The sequence below is a fragment of the Lissotriton vulgaris genome, chromosome 8, assembly GCF_964263255.1.
Source record: "Lissotriton vulgaris chromosome 8, aLisVul1.2, whole genome shotgun sequence".
In the NCBI taxonomy this organism is placed as follows: domain Eukaryota; kingdom Metazoa; phylum Chordata; class Amphibia; order Caudata; family Salamandridae; genus Lissotriton; species Lissotriton vulgaris.
Genome location: NC_141696.1, coordinates 68,265,627 through 68,279,390, shown reverse-complemented (window position 1 = coordinate 68,279,390; position 13,764 = coordinate 68,265,627). Strand labels below are relative to the sequence as shown.

Genomic DNA, 13,764 nt, shown 5'->3' with positions numbered 1-13,764 from the left:
TGTAAATGTGAGATCTATTGCATTGCAAGTGCTTGTTATAATCGTGCAGAGCAGGAATATTGACAGAGAAATATTGTGGGACATTAATATTGCCGCACAAGTATCGCGGGGAAGAAATATCGCCAACAAAAATATAGTTGACAAGAATATCGAATGACAGGTAAGTAATATCGATTACAAAAATATTGTTATACTAAATCTCGTTTACAAAAATATAGTTGACAAAAATATTGATGTATTAATAATGTTACGTATTTTTGTCTTTTTAATGAGAATTGTTTGTCATTGTATTATATGTTTTAGAATTTTACTTGTTGTTAATTTATTTTAAGTTTAATTCTGTGTTATTAGCTCTGTAGCGGGTTCTGGGTTTTTAGGGGAGGAGGGTGGGAAGTAAATAAATTATATAAAATGGATTGAATAATCAATGTGTTAATTGAATAATTAATAATAGTTTAATAATTATTTGTTAATTAATTTCAATTAGCCAAATATTAATTAATTATGTTAATTGTTTAATTAATTTTAAGTGTGTGTTGTAGTTTTTATATGTGTAAATGGTGCGAAGGGTGATAAGAAATTCACATTTTATTGATGAATTATTACATATTTTTTAATAAATTACCATCAATTAATAAGTAATTATTAATTAGTTTCATATAATTCATTTTAGGTGTGTGTTGTGGTGTTTATATGTGTAGATGGTGTGAAAGATGGTAAGCAATTAATTGTTTATTGATTTATTCATAAATAATAATGATGACTTACTTTTCATTATTTAATTTGTAATTATTAAATGTAATTGTGTAATTAATTTTAGGTGTGTGTTGGGAATATTATAGTGTTAAATAATGTGTAAATATTTATAATAATGATACATTTTAATTGTTATATTAAATATGTTAATATTGGAAATTAAATGTAATACAAAAGTTGATAGTTATTCTTTTTATTGTATTGGGATCCAGTGCTTTCCCTACTGTTACACTCACTGGAGTGGGAATACAAATGTTTACCCCTCCACTATCCAACGCCTTCCCTACTGTTGCACTCTCTGGAGTGGGAATAGTAATTTTTACCCCTACGCTATCCAACGCTTTCCCTATTGTTGCACTTACTGGAGTGGGAATAGTAATTTAATACACTTATGCTATCCAACGCTTTCCCTAATGTTGCACTCATTGGAGTAGGAATAGTAATTTCTACCCCTCCGCTATCCAGCGCTTTACCTACTGTTGCACTCACTGGCGTGGAAATAGTAATTTTCACCCCTCCGCTATCCAACACTTTCCCTACTGTTGCACTCACTGGAGTGGGAATAGTAATATTTGACCCCTCCGCTATCCAGCATTTTTCCTACTGTTGCACTTATTGGAGTGGGAATAGTAATTTGTACCCCTACACTATACTGCGCTTTCCCTACTGTTGCACTCATTGGAGTGGGAATAGTAAATTTTACCCCTACGCTATCCAGCGCTTTCTCTACTGTTGCACTCACTGGAGTGGGAATAGTAATTTTTACCCTTCCACTATCTAGCGCTTTCCCTACTAATGCACTTACTGGAGTGGGTATAGTAAATTTTAATCCTCAGCTATTCAGTGCTTTCCCTACTGTTGCCCTCATTGGAGTGGGAATAGTCATTTTTACTCCCTCGCTATCCAACGTTTTAACTACTTATTTTTTTGGTATTAAATGTATGTATTATTTTTTTTTTAAATAGTTTAATGTGTTGTTTAAGTATAGAAAATAGTATTTTATTTTAACTTATTTATATGTGTTTATTTTATTTTTATATAATTAAAATGTTTATAAATTAAATAAAAATAAAAGTTAATAAAATGTCTTTAAGTAAATATATGTATATGTACACATTTTTTGTGTTTATATTTTTTAAATATAAGTTTATTTGTTATAATTTATTTAATTGAAGTTATGTTATTTTTTAAAGTCGATATTTTTCACATCTCTATTTTTTAAATTGATATTTTCGAGTCAATATTATTGTACTAACCTCTTGAAGTATAGGGAGCCGATATTTTTGTAATCAATATTTTTACATCCATGTTTTTTTCAACTATATTTTTCACATCAATATTTAAACATGGAACCGTTATAGTAGGTGTTGGATTTTTATTGTGAGTTGTGTCATACTTATTTAACTTGTTCCGCGCTCCCATCGGCCTACGGCCGACTGGAGCACTACCTGGCTGGTTCTGCGAACGACCGTTGGCAGTCGCAGCCCCGCCTGTTTCTTCGAACGTTCCCCACTGGCGCGGAACATTCAAAGCAACTAAGGTGTTAATGCATTGGTGTTTTTATACGCTTTACACGTCTGTCTCCTAAGTTAAGCTTGCCTGCTCATTGCCAGCTACCAGGGGTTTAGCAAATTAAATAATTTATTGGGACCTTTATTGAGACTTTTATTGTGATTATGATCTTATTAGTAGTGGTAAGTCCTTACTTTTCCTTACTAATATATGGTAAAGCAGAGAGTATAATGATAATATCAAAGTGTCTTCTTCACGTGATGGAGCACGGCTACAGCTTTCATTGTTTCTGCTTTAGTCTGAGGTGATCTACACTGGGCGCTTTAGAAGAGAGATAAAGGGTAATTCTGGATAGGTCCAAGGAGGAGGCATAAGCAAGAGTTATATGTAAAAAGAGTGTATTGATATTTCAACCTATCATAGTCATATGAAAATTCAGGGTGGGCTTCCATGAACCACACACACTGCTGTATGTGGTGTGTTCCCAAAACAATAGAAGTACCTCAGCAAACTTCCAACACAATTGTAAAGCAGCTGTCAGGCCATAACCTATTACTCTTCAGACAGCTTGCCCTTGAATGATGCTAGCAGTGGGCATATCACGAAACCCAGAATTGAGGAACATGTCTCCAAATCAATTCATTGTTGTTCTATCGAGTGGCAGCTTACTGAAAAGGAATTACCTGATGATGTCTGCCCTTAGCACTTTATTTAGAGTCTTGCATACAATGGCTGTTTCATGGAATATGTTAAGTGTGCTGATAAATTCAGTATAAGAATGAGAATACATTCCCAGCTACCAAATAATTATTTTTCTCTTTCAGAATGATTAGAGGTAAGTATACCATGCGGTTTAAGGCAGGTTCAGGACAAACTATTTTAATGTAAAAATCCTTGTGTGGGTGTGAGGGCTTTGATTGTATTTCAAAATATTTTGGACGGAAATACATACCTACACACAGATCTACTACAAAATATCAAGCACCACAATACTGTTGGGGTAAGCATACATAGGGTAGTATAGATATACTATTCTAACTCCACATGTACTTGCCTTCATATTATTTTAGAATGTATATGCAGGTACATTTTTAAAACTAAATATATAATCTGACATGCTTGCTTTAGTGTGTTCAAATATACTGTACCTCTCTAGGCTTAAAGACATCCTATGCTGGAATTGATTCTAACCTGTAATCTGTCGGTTTTTATTCTATAGGTATTACTTTATGGAGAAATGAAACACTTCATATGGACGTTGACACAACGCCTCAACCCAAGACTGAATTCCAGATCATCACATCTGACAGCATTGAAACAAAAACCTCCTCTCTTGGTGTTCCAGCATCATTGAAGGCCAGCTTTCTTGGTGGACTGGTTGAAGTAAATGGATCTGCCTCCTATTTAAATGACAAGAAAGGTTCAAAGAAACAGGCGCGGGTGTCGCTCCAGTATTCAACAACTACTATATTTGACCATCTGACTATGAACCATTTAGGACGAGCAAATGTCTCTTATCCTGATGTTTTTGACCAAGGCACAGCAACACATGTTGTAACTGCTGTACTGTATGGGGCGCAGGCTTTCTTTGTTTTCGACTGTGAATATACTTCATCATCAGGAAGCATCCAAGATATACAGGGCAACCTTCACATGATGATAAAAAAGATACCACTTATTGCTATCGAGGGAGAGGGCTCTCACACCATGAGTGATAAAGAGATTGAGAATGCTGAAAAATTTTGTTGTAAATTCTATGGGGACTTTTCTATCGATAGCAATCCTACTACTTATCAAGAGGCCATAAAAATCTACTCCACCCTTCCAAAATTGCTTGGCGAGAAGGGAGAAAAGGCAGTGCCAGTGAAGGTCTGGTTATATCCACTCAAACAAATGGATTCCAAAGCTGCTCAGATTGTACGTGATATTAGCATCCAACTAGTATTTGATGTCCAGGCTGTCTTGGAGAAAATGTCTGAGATTAACATGCAGTGCAATGACCTGATGAAGCACCCGGCTGCATCAGCATTTCCAGAGATCAGAAGTAAAGTCCAGCAATTCCAAGAACTCTGCATGCAGTATACCCTGACCTTCCAGAAGCAGCTGGCAGAGACCTTACCATCCATACGTGGGGGTGGGAAGGAGGAATGTGCCTTGGTGGGCATTCTAAGGAGCCAAAGGCAATCACCATTCAACTTTCAGTCTCTGTCAGAGTTTCTAGATGACAAACTCCAAGAGATGGATTTTGTGAATTCATGCCTTACTCTATTTAAGGAAGTGAGAGTTATATCCACTGTGAGTGAACTTAATCTCATACTTCTTAATCCTAATACAGAGTATGTGGTGGCATTTACATTCACTTCATTGAAGGATGTAGAACCATTCCTATCAGCTTTGAAAGACTGGCTCCAGGCAGACTTCCTCAAGAAGGCGAATGGTTCAATTGCAGAGAGTAATGTCTACCAAAAAGAGGAAACAAAACAATGGGTCAGTCACTCAAATATTCCCAAAACTACAAGGAAATATGTCAAGGCTTTCCAAGAATTTCTCATTCTTAATAAGTCTAAGAAAGCCACACAGTTCATTGTGTCATCAGTTTCAGATCAAAGTAATCCTGGAGCTTTCCTGTACCTGTATGATGCAGGAGACCTTTTGAGTACAAAGTTTGAGCCTCCTTCCAAACCAAACCCACCTCTTACAAATAGAATAACACACAACAGTGTAGAACTCACACTCAGGCCATCAGACTTTGGACAAGAAGGCATAGAGAAGTATAAGATAGAGTATCGATCTACAAATGAGGAACACTGGACTGACATAAGAACAGAGCAGAAAATCGAGGCATTCACCATAAATGGTCTCAAACCTAATTCCGAATATGAATTCCGCTATTACTCAGAGTGCAAACCAGGTCTCAGTGCTGTTAGTGATATCAAGAGAGCTGTAAAGACTCTTTCAACTAGTCCACCCGGTACACCAGCAAGCGTTGCCGTCTACCCCGAAGCCATAACTCTCAGATGGAAGGTCCCGTCTGTCATCGCAGATGGAGTCACTATCACTGACTATGAGATAGAATACAGAGAAAATGGAGGTGAGGGGACAAAAGAGAAGAAAGGGGGGTGGTTAAAAGAAAGGGTGGGACAGAAGTTTGAGACTTTTACCATTCAAGGTCTTGATCCAAGCACATCATACATATTCCGAGTCTATGCTATCTGCAAGGACATGGGGGTCAGTGCCCCAAGTGAAAATGTTATCATAACATCAGGTGATGGAGAAGGGGCTCGAATCGCACAAACTATACTGAAAGAAAGCACTCAAGTGAAAGAGGGCGAGCCTTCCATCTATGTGGTTCCAACTGTCTTTAGCCCAGATGGAGCTTACAGAAAGCACATCATGGGAAAGCTAATGATTGAGCAAACTCATAAAGTTATTATGGTCTTGGGAGCCACTGGATCTGGTAAAACCACACTCATTAATGGCATGATCAACTTCATTCTGGGAGTAGAATGGAAAGACAACTTCCGATTCAAGCTGATAAACAAAGTTGTGACTACAAGTCATGCCCACAGTCAGACTTCTGAGGTTACTGCCTATGAAATCCATTTTCAGGAAGGATTCCGCATTCCATATTCTCTAACCATTATAGACACTCCCGGATTTGAAGACACTCAAGGCATAGAACAAGACAAAAAGATTACACAAAATATCAGGGAATTCTTCTCTAAACCTGGAGGTCTTGATCATATAGATGCCGTGTGTTGTGTAGTGCAGGCCTCTGCAGCGCGTTTGACCCATGCACAAAAATATTTGTTCAATTCTGTGCTCTCAATTTTTGGTAAGGACATAGAAGAAAACATCCAGGTTCTGGTCACTTTTGCTGATGGGCAGACACCTCCTGTTCTCAATGCCCTCAAGGCGTCAGATGTTCCCTTTCCAAAAGATCCTCAGGGCAGCCCAATTCACTTTAAGTTCAACAATTCAGCTTTATTTGCCAGTAATGTGGGGAGAGAGGAGGCGAATGCTTTTAATTTCAACAAAATGTTCTGGAAAATGGGATTCATGAGCATGCAGAAATTTTTTACGTCACTGAACAGTCTACAGTCAAAGAGCCTACGTTTAACCAGGGAGGTCCTAATCATCAAGGAGCACATAAAAATGATAGCTGGTATGCCGTACATGGAACGGCAAATGGAATATTGCATGAGAAAGCTGGAAGAGATAAGGGAGATACAGCAAGCTCAGGCGCAGCACAAGGATGAGATGAAGGGCGATAACATCTAAGAGTATGAGCTGCATATCACCAAACAGAAATAAGTGGAGATTGCAGGACTTATCACACATTGTCGCATATACCATTTCACTTGCAACTATCCCTGTGACATTTCTGATGATGGTGAGAAATATAAGTGTGATTTAATGTGTGACGGATATTGTACTGTTTCTCCAGGAAAGTGCATATGAACATTCACTACAATCAACCGTATAAATGTGAGTTCTATACGGTAATGGAAAAATAAACCTATGCAGAATAGAGAGCTACATTTGAGAAACCATCTCTTGTGGTGATGACAGCAGAGAAAGTCTGTGACAAGCTTCTCTTGAATATACTGTGGTGGAAAATACTGTGGTAAACCTCATTGAGAAATCCTCGACAAGCCTGAGATGCCTCCGAGACATTGCATTAAAGCCCAACCCCCTCGCAAATCCAGAATACGTCAATCTGATGATCCTGGTGCAGGAGCTGAAGGCGGGGTACAAACAACGGATGCAATCTCTGAATGTGGTCCGGGACCAAGCTCTCCTGATCCATATGATTGCTAATAATAAGAAACTGCTGCCTATAGAAAGTAAAAAGTACAAATCTGTGCAGAACAAGCATTTGCAATGCAATAGGTCTCGCAATTATGAGAGTTTGAACTATTGGCATTGTAAATTATAATGTCTTTTACTTATCTGTTTTAAAAACCAACACTTACATAAAAGGCATTGCCATTACAATGCAAATAGCTCAACTCTTGCAAATGCGAGACCTATTGCATTGCAAATGCTTGTTGTCTTTTTAGTCACTTGAAAGACAAAAACATTATTTAGCGCCGGCGGGTGTTACACGCACTTTTCTCTACTAATCTAAAAGTGCCATACTCCAGCCCTGGGCCTTGCTGAGATGATGTTGCTACAGCGGTGGGCCAGTGTTTCCAGGGCTGTTCTTTGTCAATGGGGAATTCGAGTTGGATTCCCCATTGACAAAGACTTCACACTTCATTGCAAATTTTAGTGCAATATATTGAAGGAGGCCGAGGATGGTGGCATGTACAAAAAAAAGTATGTGTAACCCCCACCAGCGCCAAATACTGTTTTTGTTTTTCTAGTCATTATTATTATTATTTATAAGTTTTATATAGCGCCAGCTAGACCCGAAGATATCAGAGCGCTTTACAAAATCGTGAACAGTAAATACAGTAAATCAGGCACGTAAACACAATTGAGGCGAGAATCCAAAATAGAAAATAGTAAACATCAAAGAAAATATAAGCAGTACCAAAATCAAGAGAAACAATTCGAAAGGATCTAACAAACAGCATAAACAGATACGCAGCAGACTATGATCGTGGGGACTATTAAAAGACAAAAACAATATTTAGCGCTAGCGGGGATTACATGCACTTTATAGTACCAGTTCAGTGACTGAGTGCAAAATGCTGTGATCTGAGAATGAGGGCTAAGAAGAAATTTTATTCACAAGTTACTTTCTTTTGCACTCTTAAGTTAATGACAAGTGCACCAAATGATTTGTGGATCAGGTTACAATGTTTACTTGGCTTTCATAATTTTAATTTTCAGGACTATTTGTAATATCCATTTAATCGCTGCATGCAGGACATTTGCGAAAGATATGTTCGTTTATAGGGTAATTATGCTGTTTAAAATTATCTTAAAGAGAGGAGTCAGTGATGTGTTAGTTTGACAGAGTTCACATCCCAGAGATCTCAGAATGCTGCTGCCAGACAGCTCTCCAGTCTGCCTATTCAGACTCACCTTACACCAGCTCTTTTAAGTCCTTACATTCATTACTATTTGACCATTAGGTAACTATCTCTCTCCATGTTATTACAACACTGTTTCCAGTTGTGGACTATTGTGTGAGGACATAATGTATTTTGGATGTTGTAGTCTTGCTTTGCTTCCATTTAACTAACAGAACTGAAAAAAATCATTGATACTTAACAATTTCCGAACTCCTGAGTCCTCAGGCCTGTGTGCTGTAACTGTTTGTATGCAAAAAGAACAATTGATCGACAGAATGCTGCACAATGTCAAACATTCACCCCAGTACAGAGATCTGGGCCTAAATCCATCTTTTTTTGCTTTCCATGCCATTCTAGTGCAGACCCAACCATATGCAAATCAATCAGTCCAGCCCGAAGTGCCAAGCCAAGTCCTCCCTGGACAGGAAACCACCATCCTGGGACCAGTTTCGGGGAATCACCCTTCATCAGTCAGGCTAGCTTGACCCCCGTGGCATGGAGAGCACGGGACCCACGTCTGGGCATATCTGTCTCACTCAGGGTGGCAAATGTGAAAAGAACAATTGTTGGACAGAATGCTGCACAATGTCAAACATTCACCCCAGTACAGAGATTCGGGTCTAAATCCATTTTTTTATTTGCTCCTCATGCCATTCTAGTTCAGACCCAGCCATATGCAAATCAGTCTTGACCCTGTTCCCCCTTGGAACAGTCCAGTCTGTGACTGTCAGCATGGCTTGACAAATGGCTTGCATGCAGCCTACATAAACGTTTGCTGAAAGAAGGCACTCAAATTCAAGCAGCCATTTGTAAGGACAAAAAAGAAAAACACAGTGCCTTGTAGGGTGTGCTCTGCCTTGTAGGGTGCTCCACTACCTTTTAATGTTTAGTCCTTGTTGTCTCCCTGTGTCCAGTCCGCCAAATCATAATAACTTTCCATTCCTCAGTAAATTTAATTTCTAAAGTTAGATCAAGTTAGCTCAGCCAATCTCCCACCTGGGAAATCAGGGGGGAGTAGCTGCTATTATTCTCAAAACTCATCAATTCCGAGAACTCTCACCTCTGCTGCTTCCGAATACAGAAAACATTGTCATTAAATTAGACACTGATAGTGGGGCGTTAGTACTAATTTTACTATATCCCCCTCCTCAGTGCATGGCTACGTTCCCTTCTTTGTTAGTAGAACAACTGGCTTCCTGTGTCATCAATTATTCCAAACTTATTTTAATTGGTGACTTGAATTACTGGTTTGACAACGTGGCCTCAGATCCTCAAGCAGCAGAACTGAAAGATCGATTATTGGACATTAATTTGAAACAACATATACATCTTCCTACTCATCAGAAGGGTCACAGCCTTGACCAAATTTGGTCACATAATTTGTCCCTATCTTCGCCCTCTATATATCCTTGTAGCTGGTCAGACCACTTTTTTATACATTTCTCATTTATAATTAATGAAACTGTTAAACCTAGATTACAGACAGGCAGAGACATCCAGAACTGGAAATCCTTGGATCTATTGGCATTCTTGAATACTCTGGCCACTACCCTCCCCTCTCAATGGGGGGATATAGAATCTAGTGAAAAGATATTCTCACAAAGGCTGAATCAAGCTGCAGATTATCATGCTCCTCTAGTAAGCTTCCCTAGATCACGAGGGAGGGAAGCCCACAAATGATTACTCCAGAATTGAAGAAATTAAAACTTGAGATCCGACAGAAAGAAAGGAAATGGAGAGCCAAATATTTACCACAGGATAAAGAGATTTATTGTTCTGCTAGAAACATATATCAAAAAACTCTCTTACAATACAAAACCAATTACTTTTCATTGAAAATTATGAATTCCCTGAATAAATCAAAAGAGATATTTGATATAGTAAACAATCTTTGCAACGATGATAGGACAGCTCCCCCAATAATTCCTACTCAAAAACTATGCAACTCACTGAATTATTTTTTCAGGGACAAAATTATTACTATAAAACAGAATATATCTAGTCTTCCCATGCCAACTCCAATAGATGATATAGTCTATAATCCGTTTACACTAGATACCTTCTCTCCCATCAAGTTTAAAACTCTGTCTGATCTCCTTACCCGTGTCAAATCTGGATCCCCTGATGATATTTGCCCGCCTTATATTTTTAAAGAAATAGGACTTGCCATCCCTCAAAGTATCCTTCCTTTACTGAATAATTCACTTGGACAAGGCAAGGTACCTAGTGGGTTTAAGCATGCTTTGCTGATTCCTTTAACCAAGAAATCTGGTATTGACCCACATGATCTTACGAATTATAGGCCAATTTCCCTTTTACCCTATCTGTCAAAAATATTAGAGGCCCATGTGTCTAATTGTCTTTCAAATTTTATTGAATCTACTGAATACCTGGAACCGAATCAGGCAGGTTTCCGTCCAGGCCACTCGACTGAGACAGTGAGACTGGCGGTCCAGAACACCCTGAGATCTAACGCAGACAGAGACGCTCATCAGGCATTGCTGGATTTGTCGGCCGCGCTCAACACGGTTGATTTTTCCATTCTTGTCAGCCGTGTCGAGCAGGCCGGCCTCAGGGGCCATGCCTTGAGTTGGTTAAAATCTTTTATTTCTGAACGCTCTCAGTCCGTTAGATTGGGGACGTTCACAGCCCCAAAAACTGTCTCTACTTGTGGAGTACCGCAAGGATCATCTTTGTCCCCATTACTTTTTAACTTATACTTACGTCCCCTATTGTACTCTTTGAAAAGTCACAAAGTTACAATTTTTAATTTCCCTGGATTCCTCTGATGCAGTGGCTGAATTTCAAAAAACGATGTCCCATATCCAGAGATGGATGACTCTGAACCATCTCAAGCTTAACCCGGGCAAGACAGAACTTATCTTGCCCGGTAAAAGTGAAATCAGCTGGGGACCCCACTTCTGGCCATCCGATATGGGAACTCCTCCTACTAAATCCCATACTGTGAAGAGCCTGGGAGTGACTGTTAGTGAGGATTTATTATTAAAAAACCATATAGGGATGGTAGTGTCATCCAGTTTTTTCCAATTGAGGAAAATAAAAAAAATCGCCCATTTTTTAACTCACACAGCCCTGAACCAGGTAATCATCGCTTTGGTGTTATCTCGGCTTGATTTTTCTAACAGCCTGTATCTTGGTCTCCCAGTAGGCCAGCTTAGGAGATTACAGTACGTTCAGAACCAGGCATCCAGGCTTATAAGTAAACAACCTAAATGGCAATCCATTAGGCCAGAAATGGAAAAATCTGCACTGGCTACCGGTAGCCCATAGGGTTGCATTTAAAGCGGCTGCATTATTTTTAAAGCTCCGCAGGGTAAGGGCCCCAAATTCATAAAGAATCTGGTATGCAAATATACCCCCTTACGTAATCTTCATTCAGCCCATCAAGAACTACTAAGGGTCCCTCCATTCAAGAAAAAACGTCAGGGAGGCAGCGCTTTCCACTATCTTGATGCCTCCCTATGGAATGCCCTCCCATTGTCTCTAGGACAGTGTGACACTCTTCTTACTTTCAGACAAATTTTTAAAACATGGCTCTTTAGACAGGCCTATTCATAAATAGGGGTGAAATGTACCTTTGCACAAAGTATTTTCAGATGTAATGCTGTGTTCTCACAAACCTCGATAGCGCCATGAAGCCTACTGGCGTACGCGCGCTCAATAAATAATAATTAACATAACATAACATAAATAAAGAAATCTGTGGGGTACTCAGCATTGTTAACTCTAAGTCTGTTACGCTATTCTGTGGTTATACTAAATAAGCAACTACCTACGTCCGTATCATATGAAATCTCTGTATTAATGTGATACATAGACTTTTACAGTTTCTTTATTGCCCTTCTTGCTTTCTGAAATATGCTCGTAAATGCATCCTTTGCCCACTCCTTTTAAAAAAAATTCTTGGAGGAAGAAACTCCCTGAACGACCCTTATACCATCTGGGCTTGCTTGCCACAGTGCACTCAGCTGCAACTTTACGCTTCACCACTTTCAAATGTCACCAGCCGCCACTGCTAGAGGAGTAAATATATAGCACAGCTGCATGCAGCAGAGGTGCTTTCGACACCATCCAGAGTCTGAGGACTCTGTGTCAAACACACAAAAGAAAGTAAGGTAACTTGAAGTTGCGATGTTTGTCAAGTTGCAAATCGTACAACAATGTATCAGGAGCACCTTCACTTTGTAAAAATTGCCCTCACCCACAACATGTGGTGGCATTTTCATCATAGGGCTGCTGCAAAACGCCTCCGTGCAGACCAACACTGGTGGCGGAGCAATAGGGTGGGGTAGACAATACAAACAAATAAAGAAGGAAAAGAAAAGGATCCAAAGAAAGGATTTCCAGACAATGAGTATTAAAACTAACTAAGGAATATCCAAATAACAATTTTATTCCTGGATTAAGTCACCAATGTATAAACTAACTTTGATCATCCGCTCAGAGCGCTTGAAAACTCTGCGCTAAAAACTGTGAAGAATATAACCTTTGTGTTCCACCTGCCGTTTACTTTATGGCAATGTGATTTTACTTTATGGCAATGTAAATTTTCGGGGACAATTATGTATCTCAACAATTTATGGCCATGGGAAATGGCATCAGATAAAGTGTGCAAATAGCGGTCTGCGTTTATTAACTCGCCTGAAATGCAACAGTAATAACACTCAATGTGCAGTGGGGACTGAGCAATGCATAATCGTACTAGGCGATTGGCTACAAAAGTAATTCTGCCTAATAAGCAGTTATCATGCATAGTGAACATAACATGTATTTGTAAAACGCATGTTCACCCAAGGGTATCTTTGCAATGACTAACAGATGTTTATGTTGCACACCTCAATCGTACTCATTTTATCGACTGCGGAAGGATGAAAGGCTGAGTGCACCCACCAGGATTTGAACCTGTAACCATAAGGTCTAACACAGGCCCCCACAGTGGATGCATTGGTCGACTAAGCCACCAGACCTGATCCGAAACAGTGCAAATGGTGTAGAGGACAGGTTAAGTTATATATTGGAAAATGGGGCTTGGCACATATTCAAACGCTGAGAGAGGACAATTCTACTATACAGGGGGCAGGGAATGTATGTTCATGTATTTTCTATAGGGGATGAGACTATGTAAATATAACAGTTGATTAAGTGAACAGATATAAAGTATGTTGGGAATGGGAAATGCTTCAATTTTCCGGAGTAAGGGACAGTATGTGTATTCAAGTGTTTCTGGGCAAATATTTCCAGCAAGGTCACACTGGCATGTGCTCCATGATGCAATGAACTGAAGAGGGTGTTTGGTGCAGAGGTCACTGGAAGCGCAAGGCTCATATTGTGCTGCCAGCCTCAGTTGTCTTCTGTACAGACTTTAGATTTGTAGGATCAACGGTTGTTGGACTTGGCCCTTTTTGCAGGGTCATCCCTGAACTGTTTGCCTTCCTCCTCCTATTTTTCC

The 13,764-nt window shown here is 39.3% G+C and overlaps 1 protein-coding gene across 1 annotated transcript in view; it reads left to right on the top strand.

Annotated features, from left to right (window-relative positions):
• The window catches only part of LOC147693410 (uncharacterized), a 218,812-nt gene extending 211,538 nt beyond the window's left edge, over positions 1–7,274 (top strand). The window contains exon 5 of the mRNA XM_086933721.1: positions 3,488–7,274. Coding sequence (XP_086789847.1) covers positions 3,488–6,549 — 3,062 coding nt within the window. The 3' untranslated portion in view covers positions 6,550–7,274. The remainder of the gene's footprint in view (positions 1–3,487) is intronic.
• Positions 7,275–13,764: the final 6,490 nt, after the last annotated feature.